This window comes from Ooceraea biroi, chromosome 2 (assembly GCF_003672135.1).
Source record: "Ooceraea biroi isolate clonal line C1 chromosome 2, Obir_v5.4, whole genome shotgun sequence".
Classification (NCBI taxonomy): Eukaryota; Metazoa; Arthropoda; class Insecta; order Hymenoptera; family Formicidae; genus Ooceraea; species Ooceraea biroi.
Genome location: NC_039507.1, coordinates 15,109,827 through 15,134,708, shown reverse-complemented (window position 1 = coordinate 15,134,708; position 24,882 = coordinate 15,109,827). Strand labels below are relative to the sequence as shown.

The following is a 24,882-nucleotide window of genomic DNA, read 5'->3' as shown; positions in this document are numbered from 1 at the left end:
GTCACTTTTAGATCCATGTAGTTTTGTAGCCAACTTGCGGGGAAGATTCGAGTATTTATATTTCATACGTAATATAAACACGTATGCTTAATCCTATTATTATTATTTCGTTTATTTAACGTGAAAATAATAATGCCTATCATTTTATGCTAAAAAACATATGAGTATATATACATATATATTCGGAATAACGACACAATGTACACATTTGAACGGAAAAAATTAAAGCAAAACTTGTGTGAAGCAGACAGCTTTTTTATGATTAATAGTCTTTTTTATAGTAATAGATTAATCAAACGTTTCTCTACTTTAGTCGCTGATATGTTACTCATCCATTGGCGCGAACGACGACGGAGTTCTTTAGAGCGGACACATATACGAGCCCTACTTATGATTATTCTGATCTTGTAATTTAATGCAGTTTCCCAAGTTTCATTGTTTAGTCGACCAAATTAGAGAAATTGAAGTATTTCTTCATAGATTACTACTTAAATAGCTTAAGTAACGAAAGTAATTGAAGAACAAAAATAACTGTTGTTCCTCAATGACGTTTCTTCTGATATCCAGTACCTCGCCTTCCGCATAACTCGCTTGCAGCTTTGTATCTAAGCTAGTTCTTCCCTTAGGTTGTCGCAGTTGCATTCGGTCAGTCACACGAAGGACGTACGTTTAAAGGACGAGCGGGAGTTAAGGCATACGCAACAAATGTCCTTATTAGCACACAGAGACGTTTTAAGCACATTGCCGCCTGAAGCAGCCGCGAGGCTTGTCAACGCTAATTACACTCTCTGTAGGTATCACTCGATGAGTAGTCGGCAGATATATTAATTAACATATCCAACAAACGTTTACAATTGTGTATCAGTATTGTTAATGTAAAGTGATATCTCTTTACAGCTCGAGACGTCCAGAGCCAATCGAGCGTCCTTTTAAATTGGTTGTGGGGCAAGAGGTAAATCCCCTCCCCTCTTTCTCTCTCTCTCTCTCTCTCTCTCTCTCTCTCCGAAATATATTTTTTATATCATCTTGATTGTTTATTTCTTTAATACTATTAATTTGTAATTTTACAGATTCAAAATTTTTTATATTAGATAAAATTTAAGCATTAAATAGATGCAATATAATTAAAAGATAATAATATTATTATTATTATGTACATAAATTTAGCACGCCGAAGGTGGTGCACATGTGATGAACGAATAGCGGGAGTGAAACGGCCCTTGTTTTTTGTCCCTGAAGACATTCCTGCCAAGTGCCAACTGCCAAGACTTATTCCTGCAGTTAACTAGTGAGTCGGAGCAGCCTGTGTATTTTTCGAACAGGAGAACTCGTTTGATTACACACTAACAATTCTATGGAGTTATTTCATTAGAACGTTATCCGACGAAAGAGAGCGGAGAAAAATATTTTTCGAATCGCATGTACAGAACGTAGGTAGTGTTCTTTCTCGAGAAAATTGCTCCTCTTCGAGGAAGAAGAGAATATAAAGGAGCAAATTTACGTGTATTATAATATTGTACAGTTAATGTGCGATAGAACCTAAAATGTTGCCTTAGATAATATGTCTTGCTCTTTTTTTTTCTTTTTATTCAGTGACTAAATTATTCATAGCAGTGCAGCATGTGCAATGTGACGTATGCATTGAAACCATGTTCAAGTATCGCATTGCCGAATATGCGCACGTCTGTCAAAAAGTTGCCATTATGTTTCAGTTCTATCAGTCCTATTTATGTTCTTGTGTGGACTCTGTAAATTAATCTACGATTCGTTTCCGGCTTGTTGACGCAATTTTAATATTGTTATAATAATTAATCATACATCGAAAGCAAACTGCGGAAGACGAATCGTAGATGATTCAAATTTGTAATTTGTAAATTGGTAATTTGTGATCGTAAATTATTTAGTTATATATTATTATTATTCAATTGCTCTATTTCCATAAAATTTTGTACAGAAAAAGAGAAGTGTCAATACATAAGTGATGTCAGTATATATCAGAGGAAATGTGAAATTTTATTACGAATTGTACAAACTGTACGATTTGTATCGTAACACAATCTATACTATCTTTTAAAACATGATAATGATTTATGACGGAATTACGAACTTGCGCTAGGCAAGTGCGCATTCCTGGGTAAGAGCACGTATTGTTATCTACGGCGATACAAATGCTCGTATCACCGGGATTACATCTTGTGATCTGAATGAGATAACTTACTGATTTACGCCAAATTGATATAGTTTCAAGAAATCATAACATTTTTTTATTCGCTTATTCTAGAAATTATTTCTTTCATCTTTCTTTTCTTTAATCGACTTTTATGATCAAAAGACAAATGTCATGGATCTTATTTGTCAAACTCATTTGTCCTTACTTTTGAGCGTGATCTGGATTGGACTCAATCAATAGAACTAACTTGCATAAAATTTTGCGTATTTTCTCGCATCGAATCATCTCTTATTTTGTGTTTACATGTGTTTGTCATTCTATTCAATAGGACGCAATTTTTTAGGACAGTATCAATTAAATAGAGCGATCCCGATAATAATCGAAAGCGCAAGGACATGTCCGACTATGGACGGCTGGCAATTTAATTTGTGTACGAAAGCGTTAACGCCCATGGTTCGGCATCTTGTCAGCAGGTCCAGGTGTTGTTCCAGAATTTGGAATTTGCTTGGGGATCGAAATTCGCGTTACTAACTGGCACCATACTTAATCTATATCATGCCGGAGCTATTTCTAATCTCGCTGTGAGATGACGAGAGATGATTGTTTATCGATGATGTTGATCATCTTCCTCGATGTTGAATACGCACGGCGATATCGTTGGATCGCAAGGAGTCTTTAGAGAATGCACAAATTAACATCTTTTATTTAGTTTGACCAGACTATAATATAGTAGAGGCTAATAGAAATAAATTTTATTGAATACTCCAAATTATTTGATAGAGCAAGAGGCTTCCAATAATTTAATAATTACGAGAGATTTAAATGATATAAAATATTAATAATAAAATTGGAACATTTCATTTTCTCACCTTATCTTGTTCCGTTACGTTGCAATGAATTTGTGCCTCGCGCCTTAACTGCAGAATCTGGCAAGTCACACACAATATAGTTTTTTTTTCGAATTTTTGACAACAATCTGATTGAGAGCAGCTTTTTCTCTTTTGCGCTCCAATACATGTCTGATCGTTTGCATCCAGGCAATAGTGATTCCTGCTCTGCTTTGTAACACTTGGTCAGGATCGTACGGCGATCGTTGTTCGACGTTTGATCTTCCAGAGTCTACTATCCAGGCAGAATGCAGCTCACTCTTACCGTTTATGTACTTGAATGTACCATGACGAATTGCCGCATAATCGTAGATATCGTCAATATTTATTAATACTGCATATCTGGAACTGGTTTTGCGCGCATCAGATACTAATGCTGTCCATATGTCGTGGTCATCGATTTTGGGAATCTCTTTCTTGTTTATGCCTATAACAAAGACTTTATTTGATTTGGTTTTATTAACACTTTTGCATGCGTAAAAATCATCGCAATTATGACAATAATAATTTTTCATGTTTTGTAATTGGAAAAATATAAAAATTATATTAGACATTAGTCTGTTAACAGTTTACTGAATATAGCGAGGTGTTTACGAATTTGTTATTCACGTAAGATTTTGAATGTTAGTAATCTGTTTAGCGTCTAGTAATTAAATTATAAATCTTTATATAAAAATATTCATGCGATATTTTATACATGACACAATTTATAACTAACCGGCGGCAGACAACAAAGTGAACAACCAGTCAATTATATACGTTAATTGATTCGAAACTCGTTCGCGTTTTTCAATTAGGAGACTCCATATTGCAGCCACTCCTTGCACAGCTCCTTGCACACCTTCCCAAAGGGAACTACCTTTTATCTAGAAATATTTTATAGTTTAATTAGTTTAAATTCAGGTAGTCAAATTCCCTTGGTCCTCAATACTTACATCACGCAAAAGATAATTACTATCATAATTCTGGAAGATATCTTCAGTAGGTGCTCCGTTATCAGACATAAATAGAATGATACTATTTTCTAACATTCCGCGATTTTTTAAAACTTCTACAACTTCTCCAACACTCTGGTCCAATTTAAAAATCATAGCTGTAGATAAAGATACGTCAAGAAATAAAATAAAATATTTAATCATTATATTAAAAACAAAAAAGTTTCCTCTTTTATATTTCCATAGAACATAGACATACATAGAAAAACGATAAAATTATTCTACTTTCAAGATTTAATAATAAATAAAAAAAAAATATATATATAATACTATACCAACGTAAATTCTTCTTTTCGGATCCTTGATGCAGGAAAATTTGGCAATCTCTTCAGCAGGAACTTGTAATAACTCGTTCATGTTTCCACTATCGGGAGCAAGATGGGCCATATACAAAAACATTGGATTATCCTTATTGTGAATGTTAATCAAACGTATAGCTTCTTCGGTAAAGAGATCCATCGAGTATTTGTCGATTGTGTCCCATGCGACTGACATATTTCGCCTCATGTCAATGCTACTGATTAAGGTTTTCTCTTTTTTAGAATTACTAAACTAAAAAAAATTATGGGTAAGTATAAACTTTTTTTATGTTATAAAATTTTGATAATATATTGACAATACTATCGATAATACTGTTATAATAGTATTGTCGTAATTAATAAAAATGTAATTTTTTGGAAATATTCTAATGGCTTACTGGATCCATAACGTTGTGATTGTAGTAATCCTGGCCATTCCAGTAACTGAAATGCATGTCAAACCCGCGATACGCTGACGTATACTCATGTGTGTAAAAATCCGAATGCCATTTACCTACTATATGTGTTGTTTTGTAACCAGCTTCTTTTAAATACTGCAACAAAACAAATCGTTTGATTAAAATACAGTTATCATTGATGTACGTACAACTAGGATAACTAATGTAAAAGTTTACATACAAAAATAATTTTTACGATATAATCTTATAATTAAGGCATCTTTGCCTTCGAGTAATGGAATCTCATTTGCTACAGGTTTTTCATTTCTATTTTTGTTGATTATCCAATTATTATCAAGTGACTCTTCTAGGTACTTTTATCCACGCTATATCTATTAATTTTATTTATTAATTCTTTTTGTTATTTATTGTTATTTATTTCACGGTTACATTTTATTTCATATTTAATATTATTGTCAATTGTCTCCTTTGATTATTGCACATCAATGACTTTTTCATACTATCAAAATTAAAATTAAATATTAATATTAATAGAATAATGTACTTATAATATGTTATTTATAATATGTTACTTATAATCTTAATATACGCGATATATAACAACTGTTTCAAAATTTTTTAAAGCTTGAACTTATCTGAAATAAATTAGCAGCTTAATTTGATAGTACTTTCTAATACTGGGAAGATTCGCATACCTGCCATAGTAATTTTTCATTCATTAGAAGTCTACGTGGTTCCGATGAAAGTAAAACACCATGTTGCATGCTTAAGCGAATTGGATACTTTCCAGTCATTAGGGATGTTATACTCGGTGTACACAGTGGTGATATATAATGATTGTTCAGAATTCCGTTATATGCGAGAACATCGATATTCGGCGTCGAAATCTGATTGGAGCCGTGAAAACTAACGTCGTTCCAGTCCTACGTACAAACATCATATGAAAGCATCAAGTATTCCGTTGCCAAATTTGCTATTACAGAACAAATTTATATATGATATATATATATATATTATAGTAGACTTTGAAAAAATTTGTTTAGAAGTTTCTATAATAATATCTTTTTTTATGTTTAGTCGATGCATCCGAACTTAGGTAAAACTGATTATTACGCTATAATTTCAAAATACAAAAAATGTAACGGTATTGTGGATATTTAATTATTACTAAGAATGATTTTCTTGTCGATCACGAATTTAATTAATTATGTGCACAATGCAACAAAATGCGCGTAAAAAGATTAGCCTTTGCGTAGCTTTTCATCGAAAACTTCAATTTAATTCAAGTAGCGAATATTCTCACCATATCGTCGACAACAATAATAACAATGTGTGGCTTCTTTCGTCTGTTTTTTCTGTACGTATTGTCTTCATCACTATCGTCGATTGACACATTTTCTAATGAAGCTGTGATTGCGGTGAACAATAGAAAGCTTGTAAAACATAACGTGGCGAATAGCCATGCCAGTAATGGTCTACTCATTTCGAGAATCTCTGAAACAGAAATGAGTTACATAATAAGTTTCGTATATGAAGAATTGGTTTTTGCCTTTTATTCTTAGGATAATTTATTATCTACGCAGTGCAAAGATAGTGCTTATAAATAAGAAACTTTTAGTAAGTAAGTAAGATGCATTATTGATGTTTTCAGTGATATAGCGTGCATCATATTTTAGCAAGAGAAAAATCTGGATCGAAGAGTGAACTGATGAATGAAATGCCAATATAAATTTCTAATAACAGATTATTTCTTATGACTTTGATAGAGTCTGGTGAGCCTCATTGTATCTTGTATCACTAATTGATGAATCATTTACACGCAGCAAATGCATTTTTCCCATATACACGAGCAGATTGAACTCGCTTTCGGCGATTCGTGATTTGACTGACTACGAAACTAGAGGCACCCCGGTTTATTAATACTTGGATTTCCCACGATGGGAAAGGAACACAGGGATAAGATCTAGAGCATAACGTTGCTTCTTCTTGAGGAAAGAAAAAAAATATGCGAGTCCTTCAATAATTAAGAAAATCAAAAAAGAATCTCAATATCGACACTATTTAATCGTGATAGTGTAAGCAAAGATTTTAAGAAGTTTTGTCGGATAAAATGAAGATGATTTACAATAATTGAATTCTGGTCTTATAAAAAAGATTGCAAAAGTGTATTTCTTTTAATGGTGAAATTTGCTGGTGTTATTTCTATCCATACAGAAAGATTATTTTTAAGAGATAAATATATTTATCATATATTTATTTGTTATTTATCTTTAAATATATTACATTTATTACACGACATATCGAAAACTCACTATGTTATTAACACTCAAACATTCCAAGTTTTTTAAAATTGCAACAAATTATATTTAACACTTATATATTTATTTAAGAGTATTGTGCAGTTTCTTAATCACTGACTTTACTGTCAATTAAAATATAATGTAATGCATGAACTTTTGAAAAAAACTTCTTTTTTTATATCAACCGTGAATAATTATGACGAGAAGGGGAGAGGGGAGAGGGGACTTACAATTAAATTCAAAAGGAGGGAAAGCATTACTCCGAAATCTAATTAACTTTTGATGTCTTTAGACATAATGTTTTATGAATATATGGTAGCGTGATATGATGTAATTTTAGATAACCATCATTGTTTTATTTATTAAATCAAGTGTTAGCAAATTTTCGTAAACACTTTGTTAATATACGAAACATATGCCTCATTCAGCACTTTGAATTGCATGCATCATGAGGTTTGTATTAATTATCTGCATGTCGTGCATACATTGTAAAGTTCCCGTTTCTTCGGACAATTAATATTGGCGCGATGGAACAGTTTAATACATGTAATAATTTGGAGCTTCTCATTACTTTGATCTAAGAGTATTCGGTCTAAAAATTTTTCGCACTTTTTCTTTCTTGAAAGTCTCGACCACGTATATTACACAAGTTTCTCGTACCATCATCTGAAATGAACTGAATCCTGTTAATTGTTACCTGCCCAGTTTGCGTCCTTTACATAATTTACACAATTTATATAATTTATATAACTTACCTCATTTACTCATTCTACATCATTTCTCATTTTCCATTAAGCATGTGTATTAACGCATTCTATGCATTTTGATGTGCGTATATGTATATATGTTGTGCTTATATTACATTAATAATAAATTCATAGAGCACAAAGGTGTAAATTCTAATATTATATTTCTTGTTGGCCATTTTTTCATTAAACAATGGTAACAAACAAAATCATGAGTTCGCTAGAAATGTTCGTTAGACTTTACATGTTGGATAAGTCGTCAACTACGAAAAAAATATAGTTCTGTTTGATAGAATTTTACTTGCCTTGGAATTTGCTTATTTTCCTACAAATGCATCATGCAATCGCAGTAAAGTTTACCGAAGTAAAATTATATTTGTTATTCGGCGGCGACGTCATTAATTTAGCGATCCTATACTGACATATCCTGACATATACTGACATACATTATTGTCACAGTAAAACAATTACGTATGCAATCGCGGTGGTCATTATAGTCATCGATTTATATTTATGATTTATTTCGTTTGATATGCGATGTCGAGATAAAGTTAGACTCATTAAGCACGACTGATAGCAGAATTGATAAGAACAATTGATTTGTTTTGCTACTGATATATATATGTATAAACAATTTTGAGAGTTGACGAAAACGGCACTATGTCGCTGGCAATGCGTTTGTGCGCCCTTCTGCTTTTTGCGAACAGCTGCTTCGCTGAAATTCACAATAAGGCCTGGTGGAACAATACCGTCTCTATCAGATTTATCCAAGGAGTTTGTATGATTCGGATGCTGATGGCATAGGAGATTTGAAGGGTGAATATATCCTGATTGACATTTGTTATTGTGCATTATATATATAATATAATGCAGAATAAATTGTTGTATTCATATAAAATATGTTGCAATTTACTCTATTAATTATTAATTCATTATTGTAATATTATAAAAAGTATTAAATTAATTATTAAATGTGTATATAAATAAAATTATGTCATATATTGTTATTTTAAAATAAGAAATAAACATCGATGATATTTGAAGCCATGTGTTTCTTTGCGTCTCTCTGTCCAGGTATAACTTCAAAGTTGGATTACATCGCGGAGAGTGGCATTAATGCGATCTGGCTGTCGCCCATATATCCAAGTCCCATGGTCGATTTTGGATACGACATATCCGACTTCGTTAATGTTGATCCCATTTTTGGGTCACTGCAAGATTTCCAAACTCTTCTGAAGCGTGCTAAAAAACTTGGACTAAAAGTACGGCGATTTTACAATATTTCGACATTTATAATTCTAAATTCTTTATGTTAAAAAATTGCAATTGATGTAGAGAGCTATTGATTTTATTCCATTATCTAAACTTATGTTGATTTGTCATTTTTCTAATATCATTCTAGGTGGTCCTCGATCTTGTACCAAATCATACATCTGACAAGCATGTATGGTTCCAAAAAGCTCTTCAAGGTAATAAAAAATATAAGAACTATTACGTGTGGGCAGATGGCAAAAATAAGGATGCCCAAACACCACCCAACAATTGGATCAGTGTGTTTAGTGATTCTGCGTGGACCTACGTTGAGTCGCAAAAGCAATGGTACCTTCATCAATTCGATTATAGACAGCCTGAATTAAACTTTTATAATCCTGACGTACAAGAAGAGATGAAAGTGAGTCACAGAAAAGCTTTTATAAAGATCTCTAATAGCTCAAAATATCTATTTCTAGTCTTTCAATTACCTAAATTTACTTCTGCTTCATATTAGGCAATTCTAATCTTTCTTCATTTGACGTATTTATTGAGGTATTTATTGTTGTTATCATTATTGTTGTCATCTGGATTTTAAATTTCTTATATACTATTATATACTATAAAACTTATTATTTTACAGTATATATAATATTATTATATTTACACAAAGTACAACCGAACAAAATTTCGGCATTAGATTTATTTTTACACTTATCGTTAATTTTTTCGAACGATTACAGAATGTCTTAAAATTCTGGTTGGATCTGGGTATAGACGGATTTCGCGTCGATTCCGCACCGTTTATTTACGAAGACGCAAAATTGCGAGATGAGCCTAGAAGTTACGCGGCTGGTGCTACATCGCGAGATTACAAGTATCTGGATCACATTTATACCACAGACTTAATCCCTACTTACGAATTATTCGGAACTTGGCGAAAATTTGTAACTTAACAAACAACATATCATAGAACATGTAATAGTGATAGCAACAATTATTTTCTTGCACTTTATCTACCAGTAATAAAAATATCACTTGGCCTGAAAATGAGTTTCAGTATGCGTACACGCGGCAGCGAACGTGTGATTAATGCACATATAGATTTTTATTTATTGACAATTTATTTGTTACCGCAGGTTTCAGCACGGCAAATTCGACGTGGCTTCCAGTGAACCAAAATTACAAGCAGTTAAACTTGGCGAACGAGAAGGTGGCCGATGAGTCGCATTACAAAATTTACAAGACCTTGACTCACATGCACCGAACGGAGCCGGCCCTTACCGAGGGAAGCTATAGATCGTTCACAACGAATGATAACACAGTTTTCGGTGTGATACGTAACTCTGGTTCCCGTTTCGTGCTACTTCTGATTAACTTCAACGATGATCAATCCCAAGTTGTCGATCTATCGGCTGAAGGACTTTCCGCGCGAATGACGGTCAAGGTTTCCAGCTTAGAATCTCACGTGAAAGCAGGGTAAAATTCTTAAATGTTTTTGAAAATTGTTTATACAATTAATTGATTAATTAGCGGCAGTTATTTTAGCGCGACGATAAATGTGATTTTTAGTTAGAGTGTTCACATACCGCACTCGATGTTAATACATGTTAACGTAATAAAACATATTATAAATTTACGATAATTTAATTTTTTATATCCTTACAGGACAATGGTCGATGTATGCGAGATACCCTTACCTGCCAAAGCTGCCGTAGTGTACGCGTCGGCGTCGCCGTGAACACTCCAAGCGTATAATCCATTAAAAAATTTCTTGTGATTGCATGCTTGTATGAATTCTAATTATAATCTTCTTTGCAATAAAAAGGAACAAATAATAGTTTAATCAATTTGGTCTCTTTATAAAGTACAAAGTTTCCTTATAAATTCTTGACACGTTCAAATACTCACAGGTTTAATTTTTATCCTGTTATTTCTCTTTGAAAAACGTTAATTATCTTATCATATTAATTCCTAAAATTTCAAATTTTACATCTCACGTCAAAGTCACATTGGAATTGTCACATTGATGTTATACCGTATATCGATGCACCTTGATGTATTAAATATTCATATCAGTTTTTATTTATCGAATTTATTATGTCTCTATTTTATTAATTATTATTAGTTGGCACAGTACCGACCGTCAATATAACACGGTGACGAATTCCGTCGCTACCGGAATTAATCAACGTGCCGGTAAATCGAGACGTGGTATTGATCGCAATAAACGCATGCGCCTTTATTAATCCGATCGTGTATTGGAGGGGTCATGCAATGCTACGTGCGAATAGTTCCCGAGGCAGCTGCAAAGCTCACGATACTGCAAGTCCATAGTAGTATGTCAAGAGCAGTGTCGCACATGTTCACGAACGTTTGACGAGGGTGACAGTGATCGTCTTCGATCCCGGGCTTCACCTCTGCACGGTACTTGATTTAAGGAACATGTCAAAGCTCAATCATTAACTCGCAAACGCCATGTGTTTCGACACACACAGACACACACAGCTGTGTTTAGCTTATTTAACATTTTTTATTTATTCCTCATAACATTTTCTTTTCTAACAATTCATTTCTTAAAGACAAGATTTGGAATCTATCAGCAAATATCCCGTGCTGTAAATTGTGAAACGTGGTTTAGAAGGGAGACGGTAAGGGTAAGCACCGTCTGTTTTGACAGCTGCATCCATGTCACATGACTGCAATCTATTTATTAATGGTTTTTGAGCATGTTAATTTATTTTTAACGCTTTTCGTTCAATACTATCTTACTGTCAACAATTATTCTTTGGAGATGTATGTGAAATCCGAGCGTTTTTATTACTTCTATATTACTTTATTCTATATTGTTACTTATTTTATCTAATCGCTATTTATTTTTGATACTCATTTTCCAATCAAGAATATGAAATCTGTAACTATTGCTTCATATTGTAGCTTCATGCCTTTGCATATAGACATAATATAGATTTAAAAATTAATTAATGCGTTTCCTTGATAACAGGACAAAAATTATAGACTTAAATATATATACTTTATTTAAATATAAATTATATTACATTTAAAAACAAATTAAAAGTTAAAGTTTTTCAGCATTAGTACCATGTAAAAATGATCGCAATAAAGCAATAAATTAATTCCGATTATATAACTCTATAATTATATACACATCCAAAAATAGCCGTTTTGATTACATAATTAGCAGAAACATTTGCCGAGCATCAACATCGAGTGTAGTATTAATTGTTTTCAACAAGTTGGAAAGAAGCAATCGTTAAACCCGCTTGTCACACTTGTGTAAAGAATGCTCGATGTAAATGCGTTTTGTGTTTTGACAAACGCACCTCCAACTCGCAAATTTATCATCGCGACAGTTATTAAGCGTGACGTTCTCCAGTTTTGACACTTTTGCGACGTTATTTTCATTTTCGGCATAAGTTAAATCATCATCAGGCTTTACGTTGATAATGAGTCTCTCGCCAGGCAACGTCGTTTATTATGACGAGCATAGTTATGTCACATCATGCTCCGACTTGGATGCACTTGCCATTTCGCGACATTCGCATCTTCGATCTATCAGTGTATTCGCGTATTTCTACGTCAAAAGATGCCTCTCTCTTTTTCTCTCTCGTCATCCGATACACTTAGAAATGTCCGCATGCAAGTAAGCACATCCCGTATACCGAGGAACTGCATAATATAGATAATGCTGCATTGCAGTTGTGTGCCAAAGTGAAATGCACTCGCTCACATACCATGCGACATCGTCCACTCCCGCATAATCCGCTTGTCCCACATAATGAATTCCTCATTGACGTATGTTTGTTGTCCGCTGTTTGTTCGCCGGTCGTCGAACTCTGTAATATTCCGCATACCCTGCTTTTATCATGAGCTTCGTGTCACTGATATCAACTTTTGTATCATCCCGCAATATGCATTTCATCTCGTTCCCCAACACTGTCGAAACGTATGCTTTGTACCCCATTGCCAGCAACGCGAATGCTAATCGTAAGTCCTCCTGTTACTAGGAGGAACGGAGTTATGTTTTATAAATATATTTTTGGATAGTACATTGCAACCAGTTGTACAGAGCTGTTTGAATTAATAGTTTCAAGATTCCGTTAGTTTGTCGTAGTCACATTTTCGATCGCACTTGTTTTGGGCTGCATTCTTTTTTCTTTCTTTTGTCCTCGATTTTTGCACTGTTGGACATATTCTTTTTTGGAGAGTTAGGACTCTCAGTGACTTGCAATGAAAACTTCCTACTTCCTACAGGATACTTCATTTCATCATTATACGTGATGATAAATGAAAAGCAACATATGCAAAATATATTAGCTTTTTTAAGGTTTTTGATAGCAAAATATTAAAGTAGTTACGGAGAATTCAATAATTTAATTTTCCAAAACAATTTTATAGTTAATTTTTGAATAACTTATAGAAATCTGTTTTTTTTTTACATTATTTCTTAGTAATGTTATTTGGCGTTTTGTGATCAAATCAAATTATAATTGTTTCTACAATTTAAGCCAAAATAATTGAGTGATTATATTTTGGACGCGAGATGTATTCTTGATACAATTCTTGTACGTTATTACGTGCTTCCGTCCTCGCATTGTTCACATTAATCGGAAATTCTTGCGACGTCGAACTTGCCATAGATATGCGGACATAATCAATGATCTATCTTTAGATATCGGGAGCAGAGCTTTGTTCCTACGTCCGGCGGCATTGCATGTCTCTTTTCATTTTTCTCAAGACAGTCTAATTAATATTTTTAACTAATATTTCGAGATTCTACCTCTGAGATTCTCTTGAAGCAACTATACAACTTTCACACGCACATCGCTAATGAAGACTTACATCTACTCAAGTATACTTGGAATATTGCTAACTATTTGGCATAATAAATTATAATCATGTAACAGTAAAATGTGTGAAACCGTGAAAAATGTGAACGTTGAAGCAGCCGAAATTAGGGTTTTACCGAAACTCGCATATAGTGGTCGAGATTAGACTACAAAAGGATATCCGTGTCGATTTTATATCTCCTACTGCGGTCACGGACGTCGTGGCAGGCCAATTATAAAAGTCTGCTCAATCCAACACACATCCAGTCGGCAGCGAACGACGGCCGAGACTATGTCGGCAGTCCGATTCTCATTGATTCGTTATTGTTAGTTCCATTCGCTTGTTGTCCTTCTTCCGCCGACGATTAAACAGAGATGTATTTTGCGCCCAGTGTTGCATAGAGATTATCGCAAAATTCAATAATCATAAACCGTTCCAAAGGTTCTTCGACAGCAAAAATAAAAAAAAGTAGAGCGCGATATAAATGGAATGCCTTTTCTTGGTGCGACACGTCGCGCGCTCTTCTTTTTATGAGATGATGAATGCGAAAGGTCGCGTGCAATATAGCGCAATATATGCGATTGGATGAACGAGCGCGGAACGCATTTAGATGTCCATTGTGATTGCGTCGTCGATGGATCGATCGTTGGTTCACATGTACTGATCAACGTACTCTGTTGAAGCACACCACGTATGTTCAATGGGTACGTTCAGTCTCCACATAAATGTAAGGCTAATCAAAGCTCAAGTTTTTGCCGATCAATCATCGGTGCTGCCAGTTTAATTTTCTTCACGGATAATCTAGTCTATGTAAAAAACAAGTTGCAAGATATTCTTAAACTAATTAATAATTTTCTATAGATCACGTACATGGCAATATATTTTAAAAGGCCTTATTCAGTAGCTGCTCACATTAATTGCGCGTAATGCAGATTACCGTTCATCTTTCTTCTTTCTGTTGCAGTTTCTCTCCGTTCTTTTAAGATCGAAATCTTTTTACCATTGTAAATCGATACAATTTCTCTCGAGTGATCTCAAGATTTCAATATTGCTTTTAGTGAAAGCAATATCTTTTCTTTCGATTACCATCCGTTTCTCACTCGATTCATCGCTTATTGCTTTACGCGTACACGCGTGCATAGATGCGTAGGTAGTCGCAGTGGCCTATATACATCCGAAATGAAGCTCAGGCCTCTTATCTGAGATTACTTTCAGCTTTACTCGTGTCACAGGGAGCATATTGAACCTTCAGGCAGAGAGGTAGATCACGAGTTTCGCAAATTGTCTTACTGAAATGACGTGAACTGTGAAATGTGCGACCGCCATCAACACAGATGCACGTCTGGCACAAACTGCTTCAGCGAATTAGGAACCCTTTCATGACCGACAGTCGAGCGAAGTCTGTTGAATAAAATCCGATTGTTAGAACTTCTCCTCGCTGACGCTCCATTACGCGCCAAGTAAAATCTTGCTTACGTAACTTTCGTGCCAATTTAGCGTTGAAAAATATCAAGTAAGAGTGACGGAGTAATAAGTAAATTTATTGTATGATAAAAACATTTGTAAAGTTTTTATATATTGGAAAATGTTTTAGTATATTTTATTATCTTGCTGTGAAAACAATTCTGTTAAAAAAAACATTCTGTTTGATTAGTATTATAGTTTGTACAATGAAAGTGCGGTAAAAATTATTTTTGTAAATATTTCACAGTATCCATTTTCTATATTTGGACATCAACTTTATCATCTTACTGTGAAATACTTATATCTTACTTAGCTTATAAGCTTTCGAAGAAAAATAGACTGAATCAGAGACTCCGTATTATTAATTTGACATTCCATTCCGTGTTATTGTTCTAGACTTAACTCGCAAGTATTTGCGTCACAAAGCACTCGTTACTTTAATTAAAATTGCAGATGTGTATGATAAATATATACGTGTTTCAAAACACGCGCAGCACGTGTTAATTCCCATCACCTATTACGTGTGACTGACATCGGAATTTTTAATCCTTAATTTAATAAATCCCATAATAATATTACAACTGGCAATTGGTCGAAAAACTTGTCGCGTAGAAAAGATATCTTGCACAGTTCTGTATCGTACTAAATCCCATGGTCCTTGAAAATACGAGTGACGACGAATTAATTGCGATGAACGCACTGATTACAGAACATGGTAGATGTTACAACAGCCTTGCCATCCAACGGAGGAGGGTCACTAATTGGGCGAACCAGAGGTGCTCTCAGGTCGGTACGATCCGCTCTAGGAGGAAGTGGCGAGTATCTTCAGGGCCTAGGAAATAGGATAGGGTCCGCTCTTAGTAGTAGCTTAGAGGAGAGCGAATTGACTACAACCCCCTCTTCAACACCGTCATCGCCACAGGCACCACCGCAGACTATCAAGCCAGAGGAGCAATTAGGACGACGGAAACTCAGGCTGCCAAGGTGCATCTATCGTATTATATCTACAATCTTTGATAATGGATTACTATCAAATCATGGAATCACATTAAATCTTTGGAATTTTTTAAGAAACTTTTTATCGTGTAACAAATTTTACCTGTGAGCGCATCTCTTTTAACTTATTCTCGCAAATGTTTTTTGTTTCTTAGTTTATGTACAAGATACACCGGGTTAGTCAGTTGCAAAGTTACAAAGTTGCCTACCCGATCCTTCCTCGTAATATAAATTCTAATTGTATGCACAACTATTAGCGCAGCCGATTAACACGTCGTGCAGCATGCATGGATTTACGCTTGCCGACGAAGGACAATATCGTAACATTCGCTCCTCGTGAATATTCCTGCCCCGATACGCGATATCTTATTCGCAGATTTGGCGCGGGATTATCTTACGAAGATTACGAGGCTATCGCGCGGCACAAGTTGGAACGCCAAGGCAGCGCCAATCTTTCCAGAACGCGAAAGTATCCGCCCGGGATGACCTATGAGGAGATCGCGTCCTCGAGATCGGCCTCGAGCAAGAAGCAGGAGAGCCGTACGGAGCAGGATGACATTAGTCCCGATCGAGACAGCCAGGAAAGTATAGAGCCTCTTCGGGAGCAGGACATCAAAGCGACCGGGCCTGATCCTTACGAGAAGTTGAATTACAAAGCAGGTGATTAGCCCTTGCCTTCAATTATCGGCGAAAGACGTTGAGCGAGTTCAATGACTCTCCTGGTCTTTGACTGGTCGAGCGCTGGCTTTACTTCTTTCTTTCTCTTTCTCTCTTCTATCTCTTCCTCGCTCAATTGTTGCGATCACGTAATTATCGAGACAGGAATGAAAATAATATATGCTGTGTTCTTCTTTCTTTTCACGAAGCGAGAGCACCGACCCGCTATCAGACGGTCGTTTTCCGTTTAGGTAAATGTAACAGTCAGTCAGTGTGTGGACCGCCCCTATGATTTCATCCGCGAGTCTCCTCAGTGTATTACACGTATAGGAGTGCTTTGATGAAAAGTATCGATACTTTTTTTTACCTAGCTATTCATATAGCTAGGTGAAACTAATCAGCACCGAAAGAAAACGTATTACACGTAAAGTAACGATGCTTTCATAAGCATTTCTTGTCACATGCCCGAGTTATTTCCGACCTAAATAAAACCACCTCTCTGCTAGATGTGATTAGCGAATATGTTAGAGCAATCGCAATCGATATGTCCCGGTGTAATCCGGTGTTCGAATATACGTGGGTCGATTTTGATAATAGTTCATTGCACCAGTAAGTATCGATTTCCATAATCAAACATTTCATGATGGAAATGTCAAGATATCGAAATTACATTGATCGAACGGTCTTCCACTTTAAATTAGGAAAAATGAAACTCTGAGGAATGTTTATTTCTAAGACAATTGAAAAGACGCGAAAAAAGTTGTGCACAGTATATGTATAGCACGTACTAAAACTATAAATACTAGAAATTGAAAGAGAAAAATTAAAATTAATTAAAGATAATTTAAAGTAATCTTGAAAATTGAGGATACGAGATGACACAATGACCTACATAAAATGTAATGAAAGATCGCGCATTGTTCCTCGATTTTCGTAATTTGAGCTCTGTTATCAATGATTGAGGGATAATCGTTTCTCTCTTTTCCGAGACGCATCATGTAGGTACACATAAAATTCAATTCGGCACTTGTATATTCGAGCACAACAGAACACTCGCGTAGTTTCTTGCCAGATGTTGCATCCCATTGATTAAGATGTTGTTCCTTGTGTGTATATGTGTGCGCGTGTACATACCTTCTCACGCAATCTGTCTGTGCACCCTGATTGCATCCAAGCGAAACCTAATTCTGACGAAAGATCGTTCACTCTATCCTGCCTGAGTGAAAGAATGCTCCATTACGCGACAGTAGTTGTTTCCCGCGATAAACAGCCATTATTTATCGTCAGTTGGCCGCCAACGCGTCTGTATTTCCGCAATGTTGCGCAATGTATCGCATAATGAATGTCCGTGTAGATAAAAGGTGTAGTTAAATAATATCGTATAATAACTTCAGTACCGATCCGTAATAGCGACAGATACTTATTCGGCGACGGTATTCGTCGTTCGTCGAACGTGCACTTTGCCGTTCTTCATCTGGATTATCCTGTTTTGCAAATTTTCTCCCGCGCAATCAGTATCAAATGGAAGTTTTACGTCGTGGTGGTGAAATGCAGACAATAACACTAAGCAAGTAACTCTAGTAATATAAAATATCTCTTATTGCTAGTTGTTAATATTTATATTAATATTCGTAACGTAATGACACATTGAAATCAACAATAATTATGTAACAACTGCTGGATCTTTTGCTTATCTATATTGATTTTAATAAATACAAAATTTTAATAAATACACAGAGAATATTATTTCGATAAAACATATAAGATAAGCATAATTATTATTTTTAGCTGATATTAAGTTTTGACAGTAGTGTAGCGGAGCTGTACGCAAGAGTGATCAATACTTTGTTGCATAGAGTATAGTATATTTATTATATATTTCTGTTCGGCGGATCATTAGATTAGATTCAATTGCAAGTTTGGATGTCGCGCGTGACGTACCATTGCTTGATATATTAATTATAATTCTTAGCTTGTACGATATTACGTTGAACGTTTGATATACAATGATGTATTTTATCGTAGATATGCCTTGCAGCAGCGATTCCACGAGCGATCAAGATGGATACGGGCCCAGTACTAGTCTGGATTCCAACATGGATGGTCGCAGAATGTGGCAAAGATCAGGTATCTCAATTTTAATACATTTATTGGCAACTCGAAAAAATATTTAAATCACCTAAAAATATAAGAATTTGATGAAATTCAATTACTATAATATAATTGTATAAAGTTATTATAATACGATTGATGAAATTACTGCTCTTCAGGATCATCGGGATCTGTACAGTCGTGGGCTTCGAGTTTGTCGGCTGATAGTCAATCGGAGGAAGCTGCCGCGGACTTCATGAAAGCTTTCGTACCTCTACTATTCGACGCGCCTAATAGTATTGACCAAGAACAAAAGGCTAATTTCGGACAGATGGTTCTAGTATGCGTCAGGAAAATATTATAAAACATTTAAATAATGATTAATTTATTGAACATTACTGTACAGTAAAATATATTTTGAAAATATCAGGTGTAAAATGGATATATATAAAATGGAGATATAAGTAATCATTCAATTAGTAATGTAATACACAAAAATCGATAATAAGAAAACATATCCACGCAATGATGAAATTGCAGACAGAATCGGGAAGAATATGGTTCTCCAGAGTCGTAAATGCAAGGAGAGCACGCGCCTGTGTCACAGAAGCTTCATTTTACTCCTTGGCTCAGCATTTTGCGGTCGCGCTGTTCGAATGCCACGAAGCGGACGATTTTGCACCTGCCAAAAGTCTTATGAACATGTGCTTTACTTTCTACCACGAAGGTAAAAGCTTGAGTATAATTAGCTGCATTATAATATAATATACGAAAAATTAGTAATCATAGAATGACAATAGTAATTGAAGCATAATATAAAAAATTGTAGAATAACTTACGTCATAGATTACTAATTAGAATGCAACAAATATTTTACTCATTGCAATATTTGCGGTTTGTTAGACGTATTCCGTTAAACATCTTTGATTAATAATTGTGCAATATTTATCGCAATGTATTTGTTTTTAGTGGAGGTTCCAGGATTAGAGCCATATCGTGAATATCTGTATACACATCTGCGCGTTCAACCGATATGGACATCTATGAGGTTTTGGACGGCTGCTTTCTTTGACGCGGTTCAATGTGAGCGAGCTTCAAGACCGGTACCACCGCGACCGAAATCCTTGGATCAAGAAAGCATCGCCGCCGAAGATCGAAAGTTTCAAGCAAACATAGTTTTCGGGCAGTTAGGGTAAATATTAGAAAATATTCCACACTTCACCTACAACTCAGTAATCGAGTTCATTCTCATTTTTTTTTCATTTCATTTTATCAATATTACCAGGACTTTCACTTGCAACATGCACGCTTTTGGCCTGTCGCGAGCCTTATGCACCGAGTTCCTCCGAAAACAATGTATCATCGCCAATTTAACGAAAGGTAATTGTTATAATTGTTCATTAGCTTTGATGCTGTCCGATTAATATCTTGAATTTCGAATGCATATATTATATGTATATTTTTTCTGATTTTTCAGAGCAAGAGAAGATGCTACGAGACAACATAGACCGAATGTTTGATGAGACCGAGCCGTGGCGGTAGTTTAGTTTGGAAGAAGATATAAGATCGATCTCGCGAGTTACCTTAGAGAAGCGATTGAACTTCTTACATATAAATACTCCTTGAGGACATCTTTGATCGCGGAGAAAGCTACGAGATCTATTTGAAGCGAAATCATCGTTGATGTAAATCGGCCTCTGTTGAATCTTTCCTCACACGGCGCGGGCGTTGGATACGTCAATTCCTGAGAGTCAAACACTGCACAAAACTCGCGCCTTAAATCGTGCGCGTGAAAGGATGTGTTAAGTCTCTTGCTAACAATATTAAAGCTTTTACATACATTTCTGATATATGTAAAATATTTCTACAAATTCGCATTAAGAAGTTAAATGTATGATGCTAGCAAAGAAGAAGTTAAAATCTCAAGTTTGTTTTGGAATAATTTGAAATTGATACATGAGATAAAGAACTATTAAAATTTACACTGCGATAAAGTTAAGAAATATAGAAATGACAATAAGGTTTGCGAATGAAACTGCATTGAGAGTTCGATCAAAGTATGGCGCGTTGCGCACAGTTTATTATAAAATGCAGAATAAGGGAAGAAATGTTCTTATTGGTAGAAAGCAGATAATACAAAGTACACATACATGTACGGATGATTCTTGATATATAAAAATTGTTTATTTTATGAGATTTACAAATAAGGCTCTACCAATTGTTTTTAATGATTCTCGTTTTTCACAATTTGCGCATTTTCTAGTTTACTTAAGGTTACAGAAACTGAAGTTTATTGCAAAATCTAATATAAATAATTTTGGTATTTAGAATTAGTTGTAATATAGAATTTTAATCTATAATATTTCTTGCTGCTAAATTTTGTTTTTATTACATATTCTAAAATTAATGATGCAAGATATATAGTTAATGGTAAAACCAAAGATCATAGACAACAGCTATTACTATATTTTCAATAGCGAATATATATACAAATCTTAGTGCATTTTCATATGTGTAAAACATTGTGCTCATTTAGAAATGTCCCACTTTGAAAATCATGATGCATTTCATAAATGAAACAGAGATGTAAAAGACAAAATGTCGATTACAGGACAAGAGTATCGGCATTTCTTCCTCTAAAACTAAAAGTGAGTGTACCAGCTGATTACAAGAAACAATTTACGCATTCCGACGCCTTGTTACCACACATCATGCAGTGTAAATAATTTCAAAAGAAATGCTTGTACCTAAACACATATCATTAAATGCGAATCTCAATGCTGTATTTTATTTTATATATGCCTATTTGCGATATCTGCAAATATGGAATAATACACGCGCAGCAGATACAAAAGATAAATAAATTTCATCATCGAATTGAAGGGTTTTTATTAAATAATTTATTGATAATCCTCTTTTTTATATACTACAGTATAAAATTAATATCTAATTGTTCATTGTCTGAGTTGTATGACATTGTTCCATGTATCTGCAATTTGCATTCTATTACAATTTATTCATTCAATCATCCTAATATTATTTTTTTCGCTTTATTGACGCGTAATATGCAAGAATTTTTTAATTTGTTAAAAATACATGACAGCTATTTGATTAATTGATTTCTCTCGACGTCTTTGACAACCTTCGTGGATTCGATTCGATTTTTTCTAACAATCTCGGAGCTTTTGACATCCTTCTTGCTCGCCAAGCCTCTCGAACCATACGTTTTCATTAGGAAGGAAGTTTTTACTGGTCCCTTAGCAATGGATAATTTATCGTCGATATTCTCGATTTTCCTAGGACTGTGAAACTTATTTCCGAAGTTTGTAGCTGAATCCCATTCATTTTCAAAAGATACTGTATCGCTCTGAGCCGTTCCAAATCTCCAATCTAAGGATTTTTTAAGTTCTGTTCGAACTTTCCTATATTTTTCGGACAATGATGAGGATCCACCCATTGTCTCCTCCTGATAAGACTTTCTTGTCGTTCACGAGAGACTCGCAGGATGTTCCGCTGAACGGCTCGGACTTTTCGGAAAGCTTCTCGAGAATTTCGTTAGTTCGAGTCATCTTGTCGGATAAATAATTCGTGATAACACTGCTTCGCATGGGTTTCAGCAGTTTCACCCTATCAATATCCTGAATTCCGTTCCTACTCTTCAAGTCATTCCTCCTTGCATCTGATTGCTGCATGCAACTGAAATCATAGTCAAATATGCTTCGCGGACTTCGGATGTTCTTCAAACTCGCTTCGATCAAATCAGCCAGATCGAGATCGCTGTCTCTGACCACAAAAGGATTGTCGGATAGCTCTTTATCGGTATTAAATATTTCAGACTTGGTCGTAGCTAGGTTTTTAGATTTAGTTTTTATTTTTGATCGAATCCTGCCGTGTGATTTGTGTGCTATGTTTGAACAGGACTTAACGTTCTCCACAGTGTTTTTCGAAAAAGATGATATTTTAGAAACGACGGGTTCTGTCTTACTTGCTTGCGATGTTCTATTGATGTTGATCTTGTTAATGCATTTTTCTGATTTATTTTGTTGATTGTCGATTCCTTTGTCATGTTTGAACACACCCTTAATTTCTCGATTTGTCACTTTTGATGTGGTAAAGTTTTCTTTTTTAATGTTTTTTTCATTCATGCTAAGCTTAGAATTAGGGATTTTCTTTTGAAAGAAAGATTTTTCACTTGCTGCATTCTCGTTTGTACCATGAAATCCAGTATCGAATGTTGCCTTAGGAAGCGATGTAGTTACGAGATCCGTATTGGAGAATTCACAGCGTTCTTTTACGGCAATGTTAATGGTTGAGATTGTCTTCGAGCTCGGCATTGATACGCCGCTGGTTGATCTCGATAATGGTTTGTTAACTTTTGCATCGCTTGCACAGTTAACCGATGATTGAATTCGAAAGTTCTGTAAAATATTTAAGAAAGAAGTTATTATTATATTTATTAAAGAAAATGAAATTTTCCTTATCATTGATTGTTCTCATGTATTATTCTGTATTGCGATATTGTAATTCCGCTGCGCGGCACCAGCGTCCCTCATCTTCTCGTTATAAATAAATAAACTTTAATGGAAAAGATTGCTGATGAATAAAGTGGATAGCGTGCGGAAACTTTCGGAAGTCAAAAGCTTTAACCGCACTCTTAGTTCTAATTAGTTTGAGGAAGAATTGACCGTCGCGTTTGCTAGACTGATCGTATCATGGTGTACATTTTCCCGTTGCGGATCGGTAGTGTCGTATTTTTGTTGATTCAATACCTTGCGATCTTTGAGTAACGTTTGCATTTGTCTATCTTTGTACAGTTGCTTCCAACCATAATCTTTTTTCTTTCCTCTATGGTAATTTTAACTCTTTTATCTCTTTTGAAGAGTAGTTGCCAGAGTGAATCAGCGTTAAACACCTGACGGAAAACAATTTATTCTTTATGATGATGAATCTTCGGAACTTTGGTTTTGAAGAAAATAGAGATAGAGCAAGAGAGAGAGAGAGAGAGAGAGAAGCTATTATTAATTTTGTTAATATGTTTTTTTACCTCGTAAGCAATACGTGATAACGAAGCTAATTTGACGATATCTTTAAACTTCAGGTATCTCGATATTCTTTCGATTAAAGATTTTGGCAAAGTCAAAAGAGTATTTCTATTTCCTTCAGCAATATTTATCACGTGTTGTAGCAAATGTTCACCTGCAATGTTTAAAACTGCTAAACTATGTAATAATTATGTAAAAATTATTTACAAAAATTGAATTTAGCAGTTTAGGAGATGAGAATGACAGTATCACGTAATTTAGCAGTTATAAAAGATTTGAAAAAAATCATGTAATGCAAAACATTTATTTCAAGAATCATCAAATGTCGTACCAAATCCGCGACGTTTTTCGTCCTGCAAAGATGTCTCTTGATCAAACTCGACGAATTTGGCGCAATGTACAATCGGTGCTTTATGAGGTCCGTGAGAGATCCTCCACAAGTGCAGAATTATCTACAAAACGGTTACTAGTTAAAAACTTGGTACCGAAGGGAAGCGGATTGATTATATCGGCACCTCGTTTTGGAGAACCTTGAGACCATAATAATCTCTGCTGGGCGGAGGTGCCACTGAATATTTCTCCAAGTATTCGAGCTTGTTGCTCATGCTCGATGTGACCACATCGAGGAAGTCCGGTATGAATATTGCAGTTGACTGATTTCGATAAAGAAATTGCCGATTCATTAAATCGAAACGAACATGTAAATATTTTCAT

General features: G+C 34.9%; 4 protein-coding genes across 12 annotated transcripts in view; 2 read left to right on the top strand and 2 right to left on the bottom strand.

Moving 5' to 3' along the window:
* The window catches only part of LOC105280053 (protein lava lamp), a 16,222-nt gene extending 14,231 nt beyond the window's left edge, over positions 1-1,991 (top strand). For 3 of the 4 annotated variants that reach the window (XM_011340231.3, XM_011340229.3, XM_020031925.2), the window contains 3 exons: positions 627-790; positions 898-952; positions 1,168-1,991. In XM_011340231.3, coding sequence (XP_011338533.2) covers positions 627-790; positions 898-952; positions 1,168-1,192 — 244 coding nt within the window. In that variant the 3' untranslated portion in view covers positions 1,193-1,991. Of the gene's footprint in view, positions 1-626; positions 791-897; positions 957-1,167 lie in introns of those variants that run through there. The other variant, XM_026975478.1, reaches the window with a different exon arrangement.
* On the bottom strand, positions 1,573-11,494 carry LOC105280178 (arylsulfatase B). 6 transcript variants are annotated; one of them, XM_026975480.1, is made up of 9 exons: positions 10,979-11,494; positions 10,768-10,880; positions 6,074-6,264; positions 5,466-5,693; positions 4,750-4,905; positions 4,328-4,604; positions 3,993-4,150; positions 3,776-3,923; positions 1,573-3,484 (listed from the first exon to the last, which is right to left on the bottom strand). In XM_026975480.1, the coding sequence occupies exons 3-9, from the start codon at positions 6,251-6,253 to the stop codon at positions 3,105-3,107; spliced, it is 1,527 nt and encodes a 508-aa protein (XP_026831281.1). In that variant the 5' UTR covers positions 6,254-6,264; positions 10,768-10,880; positions 10,979-11,494; the 3' UTR covers positions 1,573-3,104. The 6 variants fall into 6 exon arrangements, 5 of the variants coding, with proteins under 5 accessions (XP_026831281.1, XP_026831283.1, XP_026831282.1 ...); XM_026975482.1 differs by having other exon boundaries at positions 10,768-10,877; XR_003407554.1 differs by lacking the exons at positions 10,768-10,880; positions 10,979-11,494 and having other exon boundaries at positions 1,573-2,843; positions 3,040-3,484; positions 6,074-6,951.
* Positions 8,477-22,001, top strand: LOC105280056. The gene is given in 15 exon segments (XM_026967995.1): positions 8,477-8,567; positions 8,570-8,632; positions 8,891-9,078; positions 9,219-9,488; positions 9,811-10,018; positions 10,207-10,546; positions 10,736-10,784; positions 16,092-16,366; positions 16,755-17,038; positions 19,061-19,162; positions 19,306-19,466; positions 19,667-19,853; positions 20,096-20,318; positions 20,412-20,506; positions 20,604-22,001. Coding segments are annotated over 15 exon segments (2,601 nt in total). The 3' UTR covers positions 20,669-22,001.
* On the bottom strand, positions 21,635-24,882 carry LOC113561495. Its single transcript, XM_026967994.1, has 5 exons — positions 24,684-24,882; positions 24,500-24,620; positions 24,061-24,322; positions 23,829-23,971; positions 21,635-23,618 (listed from the first exon to the last, which is right to left on the bottom strand). The coding sequence occupies exons 1-5, from the start codon at positions 24,849-24,851 to the stop codon at positions 22,549-22,551; spliced, it is 1,764 nt and encodes a 587-aa protein (XP_026823795.1). The 5' UTR covers positions 24,852-24,882; the 3' UTR covers positions 21,635-22,548.

What these genes read in the sequence shown, in the direction of transcription:
- LOC105280178 (XM_026975480.1), bottom strand. Translation starts at nt 6,253, where the DNA reads ATGAGTAGACCATTACTGGCATGGCTATTCGCCACGTTATGTTTTACA. An exon ending in TTATTGTTGTCGACGATATG is followed by an intron (nt 5,694 to 6,073) that starts GTGAGAATATTC and finishes GTTTGTACGTAG; the next exon opens with GACTGGAACGACGTTAGTTT. An exon ending in GAAAAGAAGAATTTACGTTG is followed by an intron (nt 4,151 to 4,327) that starts GTATAGTATTAT and finishes CTTTATCTACAG; the next exon opens with CTATGATTTTTAAATTGGAC.
- LOC113561495 (XM_026967994.1), bottom strand. Translation starts at nt 24,851, where the DNA reads ATGAATCGGCAATTTCTTTATCGAAATCAGTCAACTGCAATATTCATA. An exon ending in TCAAGGTTCTCCAAAACGAG is followed by an intron (nt 24,621 to 24,683) that starts GTGCCGATATAA and finishes ACCGTTTTGTAG; the next exon opens with ATAATTCTGCACTTGTGGAG. An exon ending in TGTACACCATGATACGATCA is followed by an intron (nt 23,619 to 23,828) that starts GTCTAGCAAACG and finishes ATAATACATGAG; the next exon opens with AACAATCAATGATAAGGAAA.